This window comes from Dermacentor albipictus, chromosome 1 (genome assembly GCF_038994185.2).
Source record: "Dermacentor albipictus isolate Rhodes 1998 colony chromosome 1, USDA_Dalb.pri_finalv2, whole genome shotgun sequence".
Classification (NCBI taxonomy): domain Eukaryota; kingdom Metazoa; phylum Arthropoda; class Arachnida; order Ixodida; family Ixodidae; genus Dermacentor; species Dermacentor albipictus.
In genome coordinates, this window is record NC_091821.1 from 412231512 (window position 1) to 412255481 (window position 23970).

General features: G+C 46.2%; 2 protein-coding genes across 2 annotated transcripts in view; one reads left to right on the forward strand and one right to left on the reverse strand.

Annotated features, from left to right (window-relative positions):
- The window catches only part of LOC135913045 (uncharacterized), a 273676-nt gene that overhangs the window by 143914 nt on the left and 105792 nt on the right, over positions 1–23970 (forward strand). The gene's annotated exons all lie outside the window — the stretch shown is intronic.
- Positions 13325–23970, reverse strand: part of LOC135913026 (uncharacterized) — a 51961-nt gene continuing 41315 nt past the window's right edge. Inside the window, exons 19-23 of the mRNA XM_065445664.2 lie at positions 23193–23340; positions 22540–22700; positions 20812–20989; positions 18583–18805; positions 13325–13614 (exon numbers count right to left, since the gene is read on the reverse strand). Of these exons, the coding sequence (XP_065301736.2) occupies positions 13473–13614; positions 18583–18805; positions 20812–20989; positions 22540–22700; positions 23193–23340 (852 nt within the window). The 3' untranslated portion in view covers positions 13325–13472. The remainder of the gene's footprint in view (positions 13615–18582; positions 18806–20811; positions 20990–22539; positions 22701–23192; positions 23341–23970) is intronic.

Here is a 23970-nt window from a genome sequence, read left to right on the forward strand (position 1 = left end):
CGGTCGGGTGCAATCCTGAAGTGCTTTTTATTGCACGTCCTTCAACATGCAATAGCCAATGGCATGGTACTGCATGTTTATTGTTGTTTTTAGGCTCCGGTGGCTCTTGTTGGCTATTGGTTTTAGTTGGTGGCTATTGTTGGTTTTAGGCTCCGTGTTGTTTAGGCTCTGAGCATGGAGAGTGAACTGGGTTCTGAAAGATACCTTGGTGATCAGAGCGAGAATGCGCGAGCGTATGTGTGTGTGTGTGTGTGTCAGTAAGCGCGGCTGGGTGATCGAAAACGAAACAAAGTGAGAAACTAGCAAGAAGAAATCCGCGTTTACTGCAACATTCGATGTCGCTTCGGTGAGGATTCGGCTGCTTGACATTCTGGAACACCAAAACTGACCACCTTAAAAGCGACGTACTGGCCAGAGTGCATGAAAGCAAAAATTGCTCTGCTTTGTTTGCTTGTAGCGCGCGTCTTATTTCGACTCCGCACTGCAGACCTGTTTCCTGCCGGCAAACCACACTATTCAATAGCTTTAACCTGACAGAAACTCAATATAAAAGAGAACGAACAAATTTAGGGGAAATTTGATGGCGAAACGAAGTGTTGCTATCGCTTAGCGGAAGAAAGACGCGCACCCAGAAAGGAAAGAGCTGGCAAACGTTCTTGTTGTCCGAAAGCGGAGTTACTATCTCGTGCGAGAGGAGACTAGGCTATATCGCGTCTCATTATCCGTGATAAGCGATCGCCGCGGCGACTCGTCTGCTATGCGATTCTGTCGTTCTGTCGATTCTGCTATGCGAGCACGTCTGTTGTTCATGACGAGGTCAGCCACGGCGGCGCCATTTCATAATCAGTACCAGGCTATTGAGACTTCACTGGCGTTAAGATGTCAGCGCAACTTGAAAGCGACAGTGTGTGTGTGTGTGTGTGTGTGTGTGTGTGTGTGTGTGTGTGTGTGTGTGTGTGTGTGTGTGTGTGCGTGTGCGTGTGCGTGTGTGTGTGTGTGTGCGCGTGTGCGTGCGTGCGTGCGTGCGTGTTTGTGTGTTTGTGTGTTTGTGTGTGTGTTTGTGTGGTTTTCTTGTTTGTCTAAGCTTAAGTGTGTAGTTTATCAAAGAGCGTTTCGCAGGAATTGTTGCTCCTATGAAGTTCCTTCTAAAACATATACGCTATCTGATGTCTGTGAAACCGAAACTGGAAGTGGTGGTTTCATGTGCAACGCAAGTGTGCAAAAACATTTGCTGTGGAGCGTTCTTTTATTTCTTTCGGGTTAATGCAGCGTTTGAACAAAGAATCAGGGGTTCGAGACGATTCTCAACGTGTTTCCATCGTAATTAACGCGAACTGTCGCGAGGGGATGGCATGACGTGCGCAACGTCTTATTTATTCTCTGCTCCTGTCGTAGGAGCAGGGGATGACCGTGGCCATACGACCACGGTCATCCATACGATATGACCATACGTAGCATAGCCTTCGTTTGAGCAAGGTGTTCAGACGTCATCGTCAGCCTATCTTTAAGCTCACTGCAGAATGAAAGCCTGTCCCAGCGATCTACAGTAACCTCTGTCTTGCGCTATCTGACTCCAACTTGCGCCTGCAAGTCAGGCCAAGACATGACTCTTGGTCAGACATACCCGTATAGCTATTATAAGGAGCGAAAAAAAGGAAACGAAGAGACACGAACGGCACTCGTCCTGTTTTAATGCGTAAGCATTAGACGCCCCATTACGTGGATATCCGCCGGCGAAACCGAAAGACGGTGCCAAAAATGGCCAATGGCGCAAAGAGTAAAAACATGTCATAGGAGACTCGGATAGGCGCCAAATTTCTCAGGAAGGTTCTTGTAAACAACGTAAATTAGTGGCTTTGAAGGTTGGCTAAATTTCGATCTGTGTGAGAATCGAACCCGCGGGCCTCGGATGTGCGAGGCGAGCAGGCTTTCCCAATGCCATGGGGGCTCCACGGTTCTTGTTCACTGATTGTGAATTCCAATGGCATATTCGGAGCACTTTCGGCAGTAGTTTTTCCGCTCCTTACGGAGCAAGTCTGTTTCATTGGGTGATTGAGAGGGCCTCCCGTATCTTTTATTGGAGGATTGGGAGCAGCTCCGCCGCTAGATCCACGTCACGTAGAAGCACTCTCTACTCCGCAAAAAATTGACGGAGTCGACCGGAAGTCGCTCGATGTCAGGCCACCCACAGCCCACGTAAACCTGCTATGGCGCGCGTGCCCGTAAACGCGAACCGCGGCCTCTCGGAAGCAACGAGTGGTGCTTCGCATCGCCAACCTGCGCTTTTAGTGCTTCCGGAGATGGATGATTCATCCAGCTCAAGTTCCGAATCGACCAGCGGGGACTCCAGCGACGAAGAATCTGCGGAAGCTAGTGTGTTCAGGCAAGCTTTCGGCATCATGTTTCGGCCCCTGGCCGAGAGACCAAAAGTTGCGCATTTCATCGGCGACGTCGTCCGCGAGTGCTCGGACGAAGAGGTAACAACGGCTCCTTGTCGGAAGTTTGCGTTTTAACAGCCTTCACTTTTGCTGATGAAATGCAGTTCTGAAGGCACTTCAGGTTGTCTCGGTGCGTTGCCACCGAACTGATCGGGGCCCTGGGCTGCGTCTCCAGTACACCCGACACACAATCACGGTAGCATGCCCGCGAAGTCTGCGGATGCGCACATTGTTGCAATGTTTAACAAACCCTGGAACATCCTCCGGATCACGTTGCCGCATAATATGGAGGTCCGCAGGACGTACGAAAAAAAATTCACGGGACGTGCTAATGGACGTCCGTAGGAAGATGCAGAGGAATTGTACGCATCTTGGGCTGGTCCGACGGACGTCAAAAACGGACGTTTCGACGTTTACAAATTTTGTTGCCGCTTTTCTCTAGATACGTTCAGCCGACGTCTGCGGGATATCCGAATGACCAGTGCACGCTAGGGGCGAGATTTGTGAAGGAATTCTCAGCGAGGTGGACATACTTTGCCGTTAAGGACGGGAATTTCAGAAAAATTTACTGAAATTTGTAATTATTTTGTTCGTGATTGGGGGTGGGGGGTGGGGGGTAGGGCAGTTGTTTAGACACCAAACTTGGAGGCAGTCAAGTTTTATTGCACTGCTAATTTTTTAATCTTGATAATTTTTTCTAATGCGTTGTATTCCTCATCGAATTTAAAGCTCAATCCATCAAATATCGACACCGAGCACGCCTCGCCGCTACGTCACTCGGAAACGTCCCGTGACTAAGTCTAAATGATGGAATGTCGAGGCAAAGAATAATACCACACGTCGCGGCAGAGGTTTGCCAAGCAAAAAATACCGTATCAGTAATCGCCGCGATGTTCAGTTTCAAACTTCGTCGCAGTTTTCGTTACGAAGCGTTTCTATCTGATATGACAGCGGGGCTGCCTTTGCTGTGCTCCCGGTGTGCTTGTTTTCGATATTGCCTGGATTGAGCGTCGAAATTTTTTGATGTATCTCTTGAGGGAGGGGCTATTTTCAAGATTCATTTAATCAGGGTGCATTCAAATTTGACTGGCTCGTAGTTTGTCATTCAAACTATCCTAAAAAACTAATAACATAGTAAAATAGAACGAACTTTTTAACTGTTCCAAAACTAATGATATCACCGGCAGTGTATGTCCGTCTCGCATAGGAAACTCCTCTACAGAAATGCCAATTCGCTACGCCTAGAGCTTGTTTTTATAAAGAACCTGTATGCTTGAAAAGCACGCTGTATGACCGGCAACGAATGAACTGGAAAGCTGCCAACTGGGAAATTGATTTTCTGTAATAAAAATATGCACACGCCAGAAGAGCGGCAGTAATCGAAATAATGGTTACTTTTTTGAATTACCGTACAAATTTGTCCAGTTTATTTTCTTTGTCCATCACTGTGTTACTGTACAGGCTGTATGTTCTGTCAGAGCCTGCTGTGTCTTTTGTTTCGTTGGTTGTGTTGTGCCATTTATTTCGTGAGTATACAGTGATCATTAGGAATATTTGTTCAAGTCACCGTCAACTTATGCAATAAACAAAATTTCAATGCTACTGCAATTTGCATTCATGTGAAAAGATTGTGTCACCTATACTCGACATCGTTGTAGTGTTTTTCGGCACACTCTTGCAACTTAAATGCCGCCACAGAAAGCGCGAATGGGGCATAGAAAAGGCACTGGCTCACTAGTACATATACATAAAAAGAAAAAGGCAGGTCACATGGGCAGGAATTTACAGGAAAATAGTGACACGTACTGTTATGTACCCTGCTACTCTTTTAGTTTATACATTATCTGCATCTCAAGAACAATAATTTTCCTATTTGGCAGCAGTAATCTTCAATCTTTACTAAGCATTTACTGCATATAGTGCAGCTTACTCTATCACTAGAGCTGTTGTCCCATTTCAGGTATGTATGCGGCCACTATGGGCTCGTGCAAACTTTAGTTCCACGTGTGGAATAAAGAAGGTGTGCACATGTCGAAAACCATTTAGACCCTGAATTAAGGCATCAGCAGGCTGAAACAGCTACACATCATCTTTTTGTCAGTAAACGCAGCAACAGCAGTTGGTGAACAGCCATATAATAAAGCCTAACTTCATAGAGGCGTAAAGAGTTGAATACATGGGCTGTTGGGACTAGATGGGCAGTGTTTCTACTTTTGACCACACAAACCAGAAACGTAGGTAACTGAACACGCGATATAGTTTAACAGTTAAAGAATGGCAAATGGTCAAAAACTAATCACAAACTCCATCACAGAAATAAACGCGTATACCATACGAGAATTCGTAGCAAGTAGTCAAACAAGAGAGCGAAATATGATACCAACGTAAATGGTGGTACCTGGCACAAAATCTTACAGCAAGGAAGCCACAAATCAGATAATAAATACGAGTAGCATAATGCACTTTAGACACGAATGACAAATATCGCAAAACCTTAAGGACGAATAAATTTCTCAGGTTCTTGCGTGCCAAAATCATGATTTTATTGAGGCATGCCGTATTGGGTGACTCCACAATAGTTTTTGGCTAACTGGTGCTCTTTAGCGTGCACACAATACGCATTTTTGCATTTCGCCTTCATTGAAATGCGGCCACGGCGGTTTGAATTACATCGCGCCCTCGGGCTTAGCGGCGCAATACCAAAGCCACAACGCCACTACTGCAGGTTATCACAAAACAAAAGGTTGTCAACTGGCAACGTTACAACGTCAACTTGAATGTACTTACAGATGACACAACTGGACATAGAGCAGCGAATCATATCACTGCTGAAAATGTGCAGCAGATATGACATACCATGCGGCGTACATTCAACATAATGGAATGGTTCGTGTACTTGTGGTAAAAAAAAAGAATGCTTGACAAACGTTCGCATGTAACCTCACATGCTTGAGCAAAAAGTATAAAAATTGTCCTGCTGCTCAGTGAGAGACGTCACAGATAAGCACTGAAATACCAAGCACGCATCAACATGTTGCTACAAGTATGCAATTCAAACTAAAATAAGAATTTAACTCTGCCAGCATTTGCTAAGGCACGCATGGCGGTACGCAAACAAGCTGATGAAACAACTAAAAAAGTTACATTTACTAAAGGATATCAATGGTACAGGTACATAGATTAATTCTTTTGTCAATAATGTTTCCGAAAAGTTGCGTGTCATAAAGCACGTTGAGAAATTTTGGCATTATCAACAAATTTTCTGGTGTAACTAGCCAGTACAATTGCTGAACTACAGAAGCCACACAGTTTTTGCAACTAAAGTCCAATCAACTAAGTCCAATTTGAAAATTATGGAAGGCCCCTTTCGAACGCAGCCCGCTCCATTTTACTGTGGGTTGCATATTCTATTCAGCATAAGTGAATAAAAAAAAAAACATGTCATGATGCCAACATGGGTGGTTTGTGATTTTGCACACGATCTTACTTGGAGGATAACTAGGCTGCGAAAGAAGCCGAAGATCACAGAATGAGTTTGAGCGGCATAATGTTTTCCTTTAATGCATTACCGCCACTTTGACTCAAGACACTAATACGTGATGGCAAAATGAGAAATACTACAAATTGCCAACTGGGTACAGTGATTGTCACGAAGCAAAGGTAAACGTCGCATTTTGACATGGAATATAGCTCCTTAGGTATAACACTGAAGCAGTAAACCCTCACTTAGTTCACTGTGAAACTAAAATGCGCGGTGAAAAATACCACGCAGCGTTGGGTCCACGTAATATAATAATTACAGTGGTAATGACGCATTATTTTCGTCCTGTTTTTTTAAATGAAGGTGCGGTACCTCTGAACCCCAGAAAAATTAATGCCAAGCCTCAGGACACCTTAATAATTTAATTTAACTGCCTTTATACCGTTAGTTTCAGTTTCGTTTGTACTGTGTTGTGAAGCCATGGCATAGTACGTGGCCAAGTCGAAGCAGGACATTCTAATGCACAGAGACTCGCTTCGGTTCACTCTGCTGCTACATTGGTTTGTAGAACGAGTAGCAGCATACGAGGCGACCGAGTGAGTCAGAGCGAGTTTCAAAACGTCACAATGTCCTGCTTTGACGTGGCCCCCATACCGTCTCAGGACGTCAAATACCGTATCCTCCCGGGAAGGCATCGACACTGGCTGAAGAAAAAAACATTATAACAAATTGTCCAGAGCACTCTGATGCTTGTCGCAATATATTCAAGCATTTAGAAGTCCGTATCCCTCCCTTAATACAAAAAAAGGTTAGTTGAAAGTATCATGTGAGTTCAGCTTTAATGCCGATACGGCAAAAAAAGAAATACTTGACAAACAATCAATCAACACCTGCTTGAGTCGCTCATAAAGTCTGTGCACGAATTGTTTTCTCGGATGTGTCTTTAAAGATTTGTATTGGAATTCTTTCTCTTGTGTTAGAGGGAAAAGTTTAATACGAAGCCTTGAATGCATTTTACATAAAAAATATTATATACAGACCTTCTGAGGCTTTTTCAAGTTTTGCCGTGAGACACTCGGGCGCATGCCGCAGCCATGACTTGATATTTATTTATTAATTTCTTTATTGCTCAAACCCCCCTGGAGAAGGGTTTTATATGTGCCTTAATTAACAGTATCCATCGTTCCACGCGCCATCCGGCAGCCAAGTCACTGCAGCGGAAATTGAAACGAGGGCAAAACAATGCAGTGCTTCAGGTTGCAGTACCCGGCTGCAGGTACGTGTGAACAGAGTCAACGAAAAAAAAATCAACTTCAGGGTCAAATACAATAGAGGATTATTCATCAATTTTCATTGGCTGGCATTAAACGGTATGTTCCCAAAAGTATTTTTCCGCATGTTTTCTGAATGCGCCTTCTGTGAGCAGCAATTCAGTCACAAAAGTTGGCTTCGAGAACCCTGCATATGCCCCTACTACATATAGTGCCAGATAACGAGTCACGATTGCCGATCTGAATTGGACAGAGTTGCGTTTTATATTTTTTGGCCAGTGGAATCCCATCCACGTTTACTGTGAGCGGCACGAGAGGGGGAATGTTTTCTACGTTTTGGGTACGCGGCAGGCCAGACACGAATCCGATGTGCCTGTGCTAGCTTGTACTCCTGACAATAACTGAAAACTTGTCGCTACAGGCTTTGTTGGAAGCTGTCAGGAGGCCGCCCGCATCGTTCGCAAGATCCGAGAAGCCCACTTGCTGTTTCAACAATTCTAATTGTTCAGTTATTATGGTTTGTTCATTTATTTTCATTGCTTCTATTAAAATAATTGTCTACCGCCCAGCGTCGTAAGGAGGCTCTGAAAGAATGCCGCCCCCTTCCGCTTTTTACTGTACGCGCTTTGTTCGTGCTTGTCTCTCTTTCTTTCTATCTCCCTCTTCCGCTCTGTTTCTCTTTTTGTCCCCCTTAACCCTTCCCCCATGCGCAGGGTAGCCAACCGGAACTACCTCTGGTTAACCTCCCTGCCTTTCTCTGCATTATCTTATCTCTCTCTCTTTCGCCAGCCACTGCACCTGCACATTCGATATGCCGAGTGCGGAATCGCGTCGCGATCGACTCGCAAATCGGCGTGGCGTAATCTGTTATCGCATCGCCACTGTCGCCGCTATCAATGACATCGTGCTCTCCGCATTCGACGCAGTGCTCGCAGGCGCCGTTGTATGATCTTCCCTCTGGAAAGTTGGAGTGGCTTTCATGCATGGTTGTCTGTACTTCCGCCAGAACGAGTATGCTCTGGATCAAGTTATGTCAACTTTTGAAGGAGTTTTTTTTGTGGTATACAACATGAAACGCCTTACGGAGTTCAAAATAAATGGCACGCAGCTGTCCTGCCTATACTATGCCTGAGAGGTGTGCATCATGAAGCTAACGAGGTTGGTAGTTGTGGAGCGTCCCGACATGAAACCTTGCTGCTGAGAAATGATAGCATATTTAATGGAAGATGAACTTATTCAGTAGAGTTGACTCGAATAATTTAGATGCTGCACATAGAAAGAATAGGCCTGTAGTTACTCGCAGCAGTTTTTTACCCCTGACTTAAAGACGGGAACGCCCCGCGCTGTTTTCCAAGCCTTTGGGAATGTGTTTGTCTTTAAAGCAAAATTAAAAATACATGTAAGTAGTGGAACAAGCAAAGCCCCGCACGTCTTAATCAAAGCAGGCGGAATCTCACCAGCACCACACGAAAAAGACGGTTTTAAGCGTTTGCTGCTCTTAAGAACAAGTTCCTCTGAGTCTGATACACTTAATGTACCGAAGGGTGATTGGACGGCTGAACTTCGTCACTTCACCGTACACAGACCCTACAGGCCCGAACTGTAGGGTGAAGGCGCCTGAGACATCTGGAGCAGGCTGGCTGTCTGCTCTAGGTGGAGAGATATCTTGTTTCGTCTTGTTTGATGACTGTTAATGAACGTGTATCAAGAAAAGTTTTGAATTTTTAGAAGTACTAGCTTTCACATGTGTTATATAGATGGAATGGTCACGGTTGTAAATACGTTTAGAAAGTGCTCTGTATATTTTAAAGTCTATATACCGGTGTTCCTGATTAGTACGCTGTGCCTTCCTGTGAGCCCGGTCTTTATGCTTTAAAGCTGTTTTCAGTACAACAGAAAACGAGCGTGGAAATTCAGGTCGGTTAGCGCCTTTTAGTGGTATAAAGTTATTGATTCCATAATGAAGGATATTCGTGAATGACGTGACTTGGTCATTAACATCTCTTAATTCTACTACTGAAAACCAGTCCGCATTATTACCATAGTGGTAAAGACCTACGTAATCTCCGCTTGAGAAATGAAAAGACGGAGGTGTTGCTGTATCCTTTAATCTCCTGCTACTAGGTATCGCGAACTCTAAGGAAATATGAAGCGGGGCATGATATTTATCTGGCTTGACAAGGGTAAAATAGCCACAGGACACATTCACCGCTTCTGCGTTACTAAGGCATATGCCTAGCACATTGCCACAAGAGTTCAGGATATTGTTAAATTTACACAGAGATGTAAAATATCTTCAATCAAGTAACGAGTTGCACTTGGCAGATAAGTCAAAAGAGTGGGTTGAAATTTCATCATTTATACAGGAAATGGCAAGCGTAATAAGATCACCAATTATAAGTATTTTATGGTTATCATGGGCCGATATAACATTTTCAATAGTGATTTAGAATAGCAATGTACATCTCAATATTTATATCAGGTGCAACATAAAAATTCCCTATTAATAGCCTGTTACTACCAGCACCAACAATCTGCCCAGACGCATTCCGTTGCACATTCTAAATCAGGGCGCTGAACGGATCTGAGTGATTGATTGATTGCAGTCAGAACCCCACCGCCTTTTGATTTCAGTGATGAAAGATCGTGATCTCGTCGGAAAATTTTATACGTGGGCGGTAAGTGTGAACTAGATGGTATTTCAGGGCACAACCAGGTCTCTGTTAAGGCAATGATGGGGAAACAAGATGAAATGACGTTGGAGAAAAATTCGTTCATTTTTATGCGTAATCCACGAATATTTTGTTAAGAATATCTCACATCACTGACCCTTCTTTTCATCGCACTGAACATTTTTCAGTATAATTGTATCGTAAGGTTCTCTTCTGAAGGGCTGGTAGAAACAAGAGCGTGGCCACAGTGAAGGATCCCTCAGACGCTGATAGAGTCCTCATTAACAAAAAACGTGAAATGACGCGTAGGAATCGTACTTCGTTTTTTAGTCGCGTGCTGGACAAGGGCTTTGCATCTAGGCCTGATAGTTGGGCGGCGAGATGTAAGGGATGGGTGTTAGGAGCAAGCTTCGTCACAAAAATAGCCCGAGGGTGCACAGAGCGAGAAACAGCAACAATACCAGTTGTGTCAGAATAGCCAGCAGTCGGCGTACACTTTCTCTTCAACGTTGGCTGACTGGCAGGCGACAGGTCCAATGAAGCAGTGTAATAAAAAAATTTAAAAATATTGCTGTAAATTTTGCCGTTTTGCCAGCACTACTGTTGTTCTGTGACAGCTATTTCTTAGAAAGTGCTGCGTCAGCTAAGCTAAGAAGATAGTGCAGCATGAGAAAGTGCTGCGTTAGTTCAGGTATCGATGCTGCGATAGTACGTTGCGCCACTTGCAAGAAACCGTGGACATCGGCACAGGCAACCTTACTAAGCTTTCACTGCTTTGACTGGCACACGTGGATGCTAGCCAAGAGTGAGAGAGGGCGACCTCGTCATAAAGGCAACGTACATTTGCCCGGCAGCTTGCTTTGCACGCGACTGCGAATGAAAGCAACGACACTCATGACGACACTTGGATAGTCACATGGAAACGTAATAGAGAGGCAGGAAGCAGCTGTGCTGCACCGAGAGTGAGAAGTATAATTGGCTGCAGACTGCACTGACTCCCGGTAGTGGTGATGGTGGTGGTGCTACAGGCGGCTTTAACCCTGAAGACGAGGCCGGCGATTACTCCATCTGTAGCGCCTCTTTGTAGATATTAGTTCATCACAACGCGCCGCGGAGTCCACTGTCCCTATAATGCCTTCCTTCAGACTGTTTGTTGCCCTTCTGGAAACGCCAAACGTTGTGCACGATCGTGTGGGAAACCTCTTCTCCTCGTGGCGTCACGTAAAATGATTGCTCCGCATTGTAACGCCGCTCAAGACCATACCAAGTGCTCCGCGTCGCCCAACTCTCCGCAGTTTCCACAGATCGAGGAATACGTGCTCACAGTCTCTAATTGCCCAAGCTGCCATGTTCGTCGAGCCCGTTCTGATTCGAGAAGCTTAGAGTGGACTCCGAGTGCGCTAGCCTCTTGATCATGCAGGGCTCACGCGGCGGCATCCGATGTTTCCCAACATGACGGCGAATCGTCTCCTTTGTTAGTCGAAAGTCGTTAGTTGCTTTCACTTTTTGGAGGGCTTGATAACGCTGCACGTGCGATGAAGTCAACGTTTCCATTTCCGAAAAGATCAACATGGGAAGGTATCTGTGGAAATTTGGCTGTAGATACCTTGTTCTTCAGGTCTATTAGAAGGTCCAGAGACTGCCGGACAGAATTTGTTTGGCGGTAAACCACCGGACAAATGAAAAAGTGCGCACTTTGAGTGGGCAAGAACGACCACATTCTGGGCAGTGCATCTCTTCTGTTGGCTCAATACAGCAGTTAAGCAGCTCCTCTGTGACCATCGATGAAAGCAAGGTGTGTAGTCGTCTGTCCCAGCTGAAGCCGAGGGTCTTAATCCAGACTGCAGCAGGACAACTGTCTCTATGTATACTGACCGCCTCACTTGTGTAAACTTGCAAGTTATTCTCGTATATTAGTTCTAAATATTCCAGCACCAGTGAGCGAGCCTCTTTAATAGGAACGGATCATTTAGAAGGTACCCAATGAACAGTGACTTTGCATATGACGTCTGCAAGCATCGCTTGTGTGGGTCGACTCTCTGGCTTCCTTTAAGTTCTTGAAAGCCAAGGACATGAACTATATTCAATGCCGAATATCAATGGGAGCGAGGTCGAGCACGGATTCTTCGAAGAAAGGCTTTTCCAGTGATGGATTCACTCAATCGAAGGAATCGTGTCAGTGGGGTCTGAGATGCTTGAGGGAGGTAAAGATAGGTACTCAGCTACATATATTATTTTTTTCCTGGATGCTGATTTAGGAACGTCTAGAGATAAACAAAGACCTCTCCTGTGGATAATTTCTAAGCCTTCGTATTGGCTTTCCGATCGCGATGTCAGCGGCAGTTGGCATAAAATTGTACTTACATGTGCATAGTGCAGCTCGAACGTATGAATGGGATGATTACCCTAGTATATACCAGCGATGCGTTTAAGTGCATTCAGCCTTTCTAATGAGGATGCTGCAAGGGAGCCCATTACAAACCGCCGCAATATCATATTGCTGTCCAAAATTACGCCCAAAAAACGAACGCTGGTAATTTGTAGTATAGGAATACCTACCGTATTAAGCTAAATTCGCGTTGATTGTCGACCTAGTCCAGAAAAAAGCACAAAAGATGACTGTACTGCTGATAAGGAGCGCTTGAAAGGTAGGCCTCAAGTGATGAAATAGTACCCTGGCTTATCCGTGCTAGATGTTTGCGCTGGAATTCTGATACCCAGACACAGACGTCATCTGCGTATGTTAACGTTTGGACTAGTGTTCGGAAACCTAGTACTTATATGAGGCCAGTCACGGCAATGTTGAAGTGTAGAAGGTATAGAAGACTCCCTGCGGCAACGACTCTTTTTGCTCAGAATATTCTCTAATCGGACTTGAATAACCCGGTCGTGGAAGATAGTTCGGATTAAGCGCAGGATGTTCCCTGCTAGCCTCATGGCTTGCAGGTTGTTAACAATAGCTGTCCGCAATGCGCAGCCGTACGCTTTGGAAACAGCCATGAATACTGCAAGCGTCGACCGGCCATCATGTCTGTTAGGTTTAATATGGCTCTTCAATATATTCAAAATGCTGCCTTGCGCGCAAACCTGCCTCTGGAAGGCAGTCATGCGTGACGGAAGTTTTCATTTGCGCTCAGCGTACCAAGTTAACCTTGAGTACACCATTTCCTCCATCGATATTGCAGACTGGTGCAGTTCACTTGCAGTCTAAATCGCTTAGACTTCCTTAATCAAGTACGAACTCCAGGGAACTGCTGCTCCTTGCGGACAGGCGCCGTAATACCATCGTTATCCCCTATGTTTAAAACATTTACTTTTCGCTCCATTTGGCGCCGTTTCCTTCCTAAAATGGTGCATAATGGTTGAAAAAACGTCGAAGTTTTGAAATGGTCACTTGGTACTACAGTTTCTAAGCGAGTAGGATATGAAAATCATGGCCGTGTTAAATTAAAACACAGGGTATCATGGTTTCTAAATTAATTTTTATTTCATTATTTCACGCATGTGTACGCACACACAGTGGTGCACCAACGTCGACAAATCTTCCGTAAGCTGCGGACGTTGCTCCTCAGCCGTCGTCCTGGGCCGATGCCAGCACTGTTTCATCTCATTAAGATGCCATGTGGTCCTCTATGATAATCGCTGCCGCCTTGCTGCCAATCATCATGCTTGGTGCGCTTGTGTGACCAGTTATGATGTCGGGCATCACTGAAGCGTCAGCCACGCGCAAGCCAGTCAAGCCGCCTCGGACCCTGAATATGCAGGAGTGGCAGTGCAGCCACCATATTATATTAACGAGTGAAAGGAAGTATTGTGTACTTAGCTTACATCAGTGGCTACTTTAGTCAGGTTCAATGCATGGGACGCACACCAGGACGTAATGAAATAACTGACACGCGGATTTAGGAAGGGAGTAGACGGTGCACAGTCACCGCAGTTTTCACGCAGGCATAATTATCGAGCTTTAGTACACAGTATAGATATACGGATATAGACTGCCCATAAACGCCTACCACGTAGGTTTGCCGACACCGCTGTCTGCGACCACTCTGGTGAAGAGTAAACTATCCTTCATATATCCTGGGCCAGCGTTTGCCGTAGTGTTTATGGAGACGCTGATTTACCGCTATGCTAATGATGATGATGGTGATTTATTGGCATCCTTTTTGAAACGGGGCGATGACAGTCATCTAGCCTGCTTGAGTTGCTCAGGTACGCAGTACACCCTTTTCATTCTAATGTTTTTGTGTACATCTCTTTAATCTTTTTTTCTCTTCCTGAGAACTTTATGTTCCTTGCACCACGAACTATGCCTGTAACGGATCCGCTAGTATCACTGTCTTCCCTGTTTTTTTCCCACCAATACTCAAAACGTCTCCTGCTTATTTCGACAGCTAACGGTTGATGCTTCCGTCCACTTTCAATCCAAGCGCTTCTGGAAGGCGTACGTTGTGTACGGGTGTCTCACTGGGTGAATCCCTTCGCATTCCATTAGGATGCGTTGAGTGGTCTCCGGATTTTTGCTACAGCATACTCATGCTTCATCTAGTTGCGAAGATTTGCTCCGGTTTGTTTTTGTCCTCAGCCAACCAGCTCAAGCCTCAAATAGCAAGGCAGTTCCCTTAGTTTTATCGTACAAATTTTCCCTTCTAATTTCTTCATATTCTTGTAAATCTCCATGGTCATTTTTGTTTCCATTCTTTTCATCCAATTCACGCTCTTTGTCTCTCTGACTTTCTTTATAATGACTCCTGGTAGTCTATTTACACTACAGCTTACCCTGTAAATGGTTAACAACTTTTGTGACCTCTTCCTCCATTGTGCGTCCACGCTTTTCAGGCACAGATACCTGTGCACTTTAGCCGGTCATTTATTTTGATCCATGTTCTTGACTCTTTCTTCAAAACTAATTTGCTGTGCGCTTCAACGAGCCCACTTCAAACGAGGCCCAAAAAGTTCGACAAAGTAACCTCTGTCGGAAGAAATAGTCCTAATATATTGTTACGTGTTGGAACGCGGCAGGCGGCCGTCCTCGCACTGTGGGCGCGGCTGCTCTGGAAGCCAGGCCTGCCACTCAATTCCCTGTCAGCCTCAAGGCGGAGGCCAACGGCAGGAAGACAGCGAGAGTGGGCGCCGACGGAGGACCGAGGCGGAGGGAGTGCGCCGAGCTGTTGCCGCCATGACGGAGGAGGATGATTCGACCAACAAGAAAGCGGCCCCGCCCAAGACCACCCGGGCGAAGCGAAAGCCGGCTGCTGCCGACGATGGGGGCAGTCTATCTGAAGAGGCGCCCGTCGTCAAGCGGCCGCGCGGGAAGGCGACCAAGGATTCGTCTACGCCAACGACGAGGTCCAGGTCAGTGGAGCCGGCAGCGCCGAAAGCCATCACCACAAGGGCTTCTGCTAAGGCAAGAAAGGCCTCCGATGAACCGGCCCCAGACGCCGACGTCAACGTCCCGTTCACCAGCAAGGGACTCTCACAAAGGACACCCAGAGTGAGCCGTAAGACTCGAGCACGGAGCTCGTCTATGAGCCATGCCTCCTCGGCCGCTTCCAAGGGTATCAAGCGTCGCCACCGTCAGCGTAGTCGCTCCTCCGGCAGCAGCAGCCACCATGCCAAGAGGGGAAGGAGCCGTGGCCGATCCCGACACTCGTCCCGCAGCGGCCGAGGTGGCCGCAAGCACAGAGGCAGTCACCGAGGGACATGATCACCGGCTCGGAGAACAGCCGCGGGAGAAAGAGGGGACGCAGCAAGAGCCGACGTCATCGCTCCGTCAGCAGCTCTTCTGCCGCGAGCGCTACCACCAAGAGTGGCGGACGTAAACAGCACCGCCGCGCCCGTAGCAGGTCCTCATCGAAATCACGGCGGGCCAAGCGGACGAGTGCTTCCAAGCCAAAGAAAAGTGTTGTTGTTGTTGTTGTTGTTGTAGCCTGTGGCACGTGTGGCTCCTACCCACGATGGGGGATTGGCCAAGAAATGGATGGATTATTCCAAAATAATGTATAGCATAAATTCCCTATTATCTATGGGAATAGCATTGAATAGGGTTGAATAACCGGCTAAAATAAAATCAGGAAGGTGCTGTTGAATGAGAAATAATTAATTTAAAAGTAATAATAAAAAATAGAATTTAGCAGGGCATTCGTTTAGATTCTGTAAGGAATGTTTGGACAGCGAAGCATGCATCCCTGTGGCTGAAACCCAAAGTGGACGCCCCGAACGAAAGAATTGCAGGTTCTGTCAAGTCCAGGCCAATTCTTCTAAATGGCATCTCCAACAATCTTTTTCTTAACGCAGCAAAGCGGCGACAAGATAGAAGATAGTGGTGTATCGTCTCCTCCTCCTCACAAAAAGAACAAAGGGGAGAGGGAACCAAACCCGACCTGTGTAAATAGAAATTTAGGGAGGGAATGCGGCAGCGTAATTTGGTGAGGCAGACCTCAAGCATCTTTGTATAACATGAATCGCTATGCCAGGGAAATGCCAGGTGTTTATACTCTGGAGAAGCTGTCAAATGTGGGTTTGATAAGGCTGATCTAATTGATCTCATCCGAAATCTTGCCGCCGTGATCTGTGCTGTCACTGGTAGAATAGGAAGAATAGGGCCGGCTAGTGATGCATGTGCCAGTGAATCGGCAGTTTCATTAAAAAACAAACCTTTATGACCAGGCACCCAAATCAAATGAATACATAGCACATGGGCAGGAACTAGTAAGTGGAAGAGTTTTAACATGGGTGACTCCTTAGTAGCGGTAAGGCAAGAGCAAACAGAAAGGGAGTCAGTAAGAATAGCAGCCGTTGTAATCATTGGGTCTAATTTACGTAAAGCTAGGATTACTGCTAACAACTCGGCCAGAAAAATAGGCACAAAATCAGGCAATCTTAAAGAAAAAGACCAGTCGAGCGCAGGACAAAATATTCCAATGCCAGCTTTTTCCTCGCACTGTGAGGCATCTGTTGCAATGATGATGTTTGTTTCTAGGGTGCTTAGGTGGTCTTGCAACATGGCGTTTAAGATGCCGTAAGGGTGGCAAAAGGCACAGACCCACTTCGTCGTCGTCCTCGCGGCGGCTCGTACTTTCAGCATCACTCGATGATATCGTAATGCTATATACGCTACTCGATATCCCATCAGAAGACTGTGAAAGAATTGTAGGTTTCGCGTTCCACCAAACTCAGTAAACACTTATAGTGTCTACTTTTGTCACATATTTTATTTATTTGTCTCCTGGTCCGTTCTTTCTAACTTCCTTTTCCCGAACCACCGTGTGTGGTACCGAGCCGCAGACTTGCATCGTCTCGTTAACCTCCTTGCTTTTCCTCTCTCTCGCTATTGCAAGGGTTACGATTAGTGCTGTCGCTCAGCTTTGTAATAGCCAAGAATTGCTTATCGTTGTTTTATAGTATTTCTTCATTTTACGAAAGTAAATATTGAAATCCTAAACTACACAGCGCCCTCGGTTAAGCATATAATTTATAGCTTACCTGTCATTCCACTGTTCACATTAGGAGCAGCTCGTTTTCTAATTTTGTGTTCACTTTTTTTCTTTACGAGAGGCCAACAAACGCCGCCTTGTACTGAGTCACTGAGGACAGACCTGTACATCTGCGGGCGTGTGCGCTTTCGGGACGCTAAGATTCTTATAAGTCGGCCTTGACGAGCATCGCTACGTAACATTCGGGGGGAACTGATCTACGGTGACTGTTCATGTATGCCAATAGGCGAAACACGTACGTCGTGTATACGTCGTGTACGTCGTATTGCAGCCGGGCTCCTCTATCGTGCTTCCCTCTGGACACGCGATGCCATCTAGCGGCGCCGCCACGAAGCCTGCATATACCCGGTGGCGAATACTAATGGAACGGCCCACGTTTTTTATACCCGTGTCACACGGGCACATTTGGAAGGCCTTCCAGTCGACGGCCTTCGAAACACCAGAACTCTTTCGACTCAGAGGAGTTGTCGCGCTGCTACACGGCACTTTTCAAAGGCCGTTGAGTGGTTCCGGAGTTTCTCGCCAAATTGTGTGGCGCTGCGTATTTTTATTTTCGTTTTCATGTCACAAAAAGTTAAACAGCATTAAAACCACATAAAAGCACTATAATTTCTTTTATGTTTGTTTATACATTAAAACAATTGTTTATACACTGTTTTACATGTATGTTTAGTTTTTAAGTTGTTGAGCAGCGAAACTGCGGCAACGTTTGCGTCGCTGCACGTCGCTGTTGTCGAGAGTGTGTGTAGTTCGCGCATATCAAGTGGCAAAAATACTTTATTGAATAATTGATAACACTCATATATAGTATTTTTAGAGCATTTTGGTTTGATTTGTTCTTTCTAACCGTGAGTTGGAGCACACTGTGAACGAGAGGGCATGTTCGCGCTGTTTCCGTTTCCGTTGCTCAAAGGCCATCGAGATTTCGATAGAGTTGTAAGGTGCTCCGTTGACTTGATAGACTATTGACTCGGCGGCCGTCGAAACCGCCCGTGTAGCAGCTCGAACTTGACCTTTGAGTCAACTGACTATCGGTTGGAAGGCCTTCCAAACGCCCGTGTGACACGGGTCTTAGACTGTACTACATTTAGAATCGGTGTACATTTTTTAGGCTCCACTAACACCGGGACGGGCTTGTATTTCGGGGAACTTAGGTAGCCGGAAATAAGCTGTTCTGACAATGCCGAGAATACTGTTCGTATTGAACCATTCGCTTATACTTACCGGAGACGTTCGTCAAGCACTGCCTCCGGGTGCGTTCCCATGGCCATGGTGCAGCAGAGATGCCACACCGTTTGAGCGCCGTGCCGGAAGACGCACTCGATGTACTGTCGACTCCACCGTGCTCCTGCCCCGGCGCACGGAGGAAACGTGACGTTCCACGGCTTGGCACCGATGCTTCTCATAGCATCCGTATTCAGCACCCGGTCGATGAAAGTTTTTGTGCCTTCGGAGGAGTGTGACAGCGCTCATTAACTTTTTTTTTCATTTGAGCCATAGTGTAACTTCATTCTATGTCCCTGATACTAGTGTAATGAGCTGCTTCCTAGCTTAATTATTCGGAGTAGCTCTCTTGAAACCCGAACGTCATTCCCAAGCAGGCCTGTTGCTCTTGTCAGCACTTCTGGCACGCCAGGCCAACCAATTGTAAAATACCTACCCAGTGGCGTCTTCTGCTCAGCAATTACGCGCCTTACTTATTCTAGTTTCCACATCTAGGAAACCATAGAACCTTTGGCAGGCAAATCCAGATGCTTTGGTACCAGTGTCGCTCAACAAATTATTGGCGCTGTACTCATATTGACGATATAACTGATGTTAACCATCGCGTTTAGTGCTTCACTTGATACGGCTGTTGTTTCTTTTTTAAATTTAGCGCTCTGCATAAACATCTTAGTTGTGTAATAGTTAGTGACCAACTTCGCTATTTAATCAATCATTCCCTTTCGTCCTGCACTGCTTATTCTTTTCTATCCTCTTTTTTAATTACACTGTAATAATTTATGTCACGATAGCACATTTTGGCGGAAAATTATTGCACTATGATAGCCTGTTCAAAAAGTCGCAGTTTCTCCCGAAAGGCAAAGCATCGATTGCGATAGCAAATTAATAGACAGCTATACGAAGTTAGCGCAGTAGTTGTATCGGCCGTATAAACTTGGAAACATTCGCTTAATGACTGAATTGAGAAGCGTGGTATCAGCGCGCACACGCAAACATGAACACATCACACTCGATGACCGCGGACACACTCTGTCAAAACGCTGGCGTGAGGAAGCGCGGCAGCAGCAGCGAGCGAAGTGACCTTCGTGCCGTCTATCGCTTCAATGCGAGAGCGGCTAGAACACAGCGCGCACAAAGGTATGAGCCGTCTGCAGATACTATTCAATATACGGCGCACAGAAAGTTAGGTGGGCGGATGAGATTAAGAAGTTTGCAGGGACGGCATGGCCACAATTAGTACATGACCGGGGTTGTTGGAGAAATGTGGGAGAGGCCTTTGCCCTGCAGTGGGCGTAACCAGGCTGATGATGATGATGATGATGACGATGATGATGATGATGATGATACAGCGCACGCGACCGCACGCGGCCGTGCAAAGTGCGCACTTGTCGGAGTCGAAGCTGCCCCTCTCCCTCCCGCTCTGCCTCCCCGCTTTCCTCCAAATATGGCGTGCGAGATTGAGCTGCGGTAATCAGTTCCCCTTTCCCCGCTCGCGAAATGCTTAGTTGCTGCCGGAGCACAACTCCCCCCCCCCCCTCTCCGTCCCTCCCATCCACCTACGGCGTTTCGCGCGACGGAAGACGCCGCGTTTGCCCTCCGTTTTCTCCTTCGCGCGTGCCAGCTTCAGCCGCAGTCGTCGGCTTCCCTCGCGTGCTTTCACTCGCATGTACAGCATACGACGCTTGGGGATGGTGTTGTAGCCCTTGGACTTTATGCGGGACGTCATGGCGACGGCAACTGCAAGACGCTCACGGAGTGTCCATATAATTGCTATCGCAATAAAACATATGAGGGAGAGGAGAGTTTGATGAACTATGGAAAGGTTTGCCTGGTGGAATGCATAGTATGCCACTCCAGATGAATAAGATGAAAAGTGAAATGGTTTCCACCGATGACAACAAAATACACAACATACACAACATACACAACATACACAAAACACAACCCTCGACTGGAATGTGTCATCGAGACCGGCGTCTCTAAGGATATACAAAGGCGCCTTCTTTGGGCGAGATAAGTTCACCTTTCTCTTGTAAGGGCTGCTGGCTATCTGTTGCTTTTATCACATTATTACGTAATTACAGGACAGTAAAACTTGCACACGGTTCATTGCCTAGCCAGAGGATGCCTATTTTTTTTTCTTTTTCGAGCTTTTCCTCAGCAGAGCTAACGTGGCGGGCGTGCGTGCTCATGAGGTTACAGTTGGCAAGAAGTTTAGATGCTACATACCTTGAGCTACCGCCATGAGGTCGTCAGGGTGCTCGAGGATGTTTGGGTCTATATCTGGGTAGTCGTTGGGATCTGCTGAGCGCAAGGAAATGGAGCCTCGCGATTTTGGCCGGTTCAAAATCGACACCACACGAAAGCCGGGCCGACCGTTTATGGGTCCAATAAGGCCGTCGAAAGCCTGTAAATGAAAAGCTATCAGATAACAGAAGCTCATAAGCCATTAATTGGAAATAGGTGTCATCCATGGCACCCTGAACACGTTTTTTATTTATTTATTTATTTATTTATTTATTTATTTATTTATTTATTTATTTATTATACCTTCAGGGCCGCAGGCATTACAGAGGAGAGTGGGGAAAAAGTTCTACATAACGTATGCTTCAAAAAGCACCAACCACACAACTAAGTACTACTAATGTACAATATTAGCGAATCATGGGTCGAAGGTGCATAATTCATAGTTAGCTCGAAGTCGAAACAAATAAAATGATCCTTATGAACACATGAAATACACACGAAAGCACCTCATAAATAAAACCTTGCATAAAGTATATTTAAAACGGCTAGTTTCACTTATGGAGGCAACAATCCCGGGAAGGCGATAACACTCTTCAGATGTTTGCTCTCTCTCTCCCAGCTCTCTCTTCCCCTTCTCCCTTCGCCCAGCGTAGGGTAGCCAACCAGACTCTTGTCTGGTTTATTAGTTGAATGAAGACCAGCAAATACCACGGGGCAGATTCCAAGTGCTTCAAGTCGGCTTCAAAGAGATTCATAGAGCAGCAGCGCCTACCCAGTCTCGCGACTAGTGACCCATGGCGGTGTGAAAGAGGTTCGTCGAATAGCGGCACGTATGTACACGTTACCCGCCGCGGTGGCTAGCGGCTATGGTGTTACACTGCTAAGCATGAGGTCGCGGGATCAAATTCTGGCCGCGGCGGCCACATTTCGATTGCGGCGAAATGCAAAAACGCCTGTGTTACACGTTTTGGGGGCGCGTTAGAAGATCCTCCTGTGGTCAAAATTTATTCGGAGTCCCCCACTGCATCATGCCTCATAATCAAATCGTGGTTTTGACATGTAAAACCCCATAATCCATTAATTCACGTACACGTTGGCACCTAGTGACCAAGGTTGGTCCAATGGTAGGTTTCGAACGCTGTTACCTCAACGCACCTGTCGGATGTGCTTCACATTCCACCACTGACTACCCAGTGACCAAGGTAGGCTGGGAAACGGTTAGATACAAATATACGCAAAGATAAACATAGATAGATGCGTAAATAGAAACCTACATGCATAGATAGATAGCCCCCGCAAAATGAGCTAAGTACCCTAGCTAACGGATGAAAAAGCAAACTCAAGCACCAAATTTAAAGCCTTTTTTGATTAATAAAAAGCGATATCACAAGGCTGCATGCTGTACCTAATCATACATCTAAAGCGGACACAGGTCGTGTAATATGCACCCCTATGAATTACGCCACTAATTTGTGAGTGGTACCTTTTGCGAAACTCTCGTAAACATTGTAACCATTTTACTTAAGCTGTAACTTCACATATCAGATTAGTCCGCGATAAATGCTCTAACAGATGTGACGCTGGTCGCCACGCGGTTCTGTCTGGCGTTTGAATCGCTGAGCACTACGCTTTAGGTTGAACGGCCATAATCCGCTGCCGGTTGGAGTGGTATGAAGGCAGTACTTTCGCCCTTTGCAATTGAAAACTCACCTCTGGCAGTAGGCCGAGTTCTGCCATTGAATCCTTGAGTAGTTGACTTGATGGGGAGGTAGAAATCAGCGCAATTTCGACGTCCGGGACGTCGGGATCCGTCGAATAGTCGGTGTGCAAGAACTGCACGAACTCGCAGCCGATGGGTATGGATATCGTACCTGGCACAGAACGCGGGTGATAGGAGAGAATTAGAGTAAGAGCACGGTACTTATACCATTTCGTGGTTGCCATAGTTGAGAATGTATAGGCTTACTATTGAGCTCAATATGAGCTACAAGGCGCGACCGTTTTTGCACGCGTTAATGTGTTGTAGCTCATATTGAGCGTGGTAGTACGTGCTTAGTACATAGAGAGCCAGATTCCAGTAATATTGGGACGATGAGTCCCTTAGGTTAGATGGCTTTAGCGGGATGTTGAAATTTATACCTGGTTTCCACGACCACGGGATCTTGCATTCGACTAAGCTCCTTTCTGATTTATACATCCCTAGCATAATGGTAGATGGGACCGGGAGCCCATGCGTGATATGCAACAATGCGAAGAACACGGAGATACGACGACACCAATCCTGCGCTAGCACGCAGCAGGTATACGCAATACGAACGCGGACATCGCTGCACTTGTTCACCGACGTCGAAAAGGGGGCTTACCGGTTCTGTTGCTGGCGTATTGCGCTATGTCGTCCAGGCTGAAGGGTTCAATGCCGGCATCCACGTCTGTACTGATGGGAAACCCCAACATGATAGCTGGGTGGTCCTGCAGGTTACGTCCCACCGGAAGGTCGGCGACCACGGGAATCTAGAGAGAACGTTGCAGTGGTCGTCATACCTTAACAGGTTGCAGCTCAGGAAAACTACTTTCTACACCAATGCGAGGCAGTTGCAATAATTCTTTAGTCCATTCTGAGGGACCAGTTAATAATGAAATTTGGAACCTCCATACTTCGTTACCTCGCAGGGCTGCACTGTACTAACCGTACGGCGACAGGAAGTGTTGGGTGTAGTTTTTGAGTATGAAAAGTTTACGTCTCTTGACAACCGCTTGAGCCGTGAGGACTTTAACTTCATTGCAGACACTTTGATCCCTTCTAGCGCTCAAAGTACCGACGTCATGTACACCCGTAATGCCAGTATGTTTGCACTCACGGTTTACAAGCTGGTACAAGTATAGCCGTAACGATCAAAACAGTTTAGTTCTTATTGTTACGCCCAGCAGTTGCGAAAGGAAAATTCTTCTTCGTCACAGAAGACCGGTTTTCTGGTGTCGAGAGAGTCAATTTGACTTAGGCCGTATGCCCGTCGGAGCAGCTTTCTTCCCCCCAAACGCAGGCTTGCCCTTCACGAATATTTCCGCCGCTGGCAGATTACCCGTTTCGTTATCTTAACCTAAATTGTCTCAATATGCACATCATCTAATGAAACCATTTCA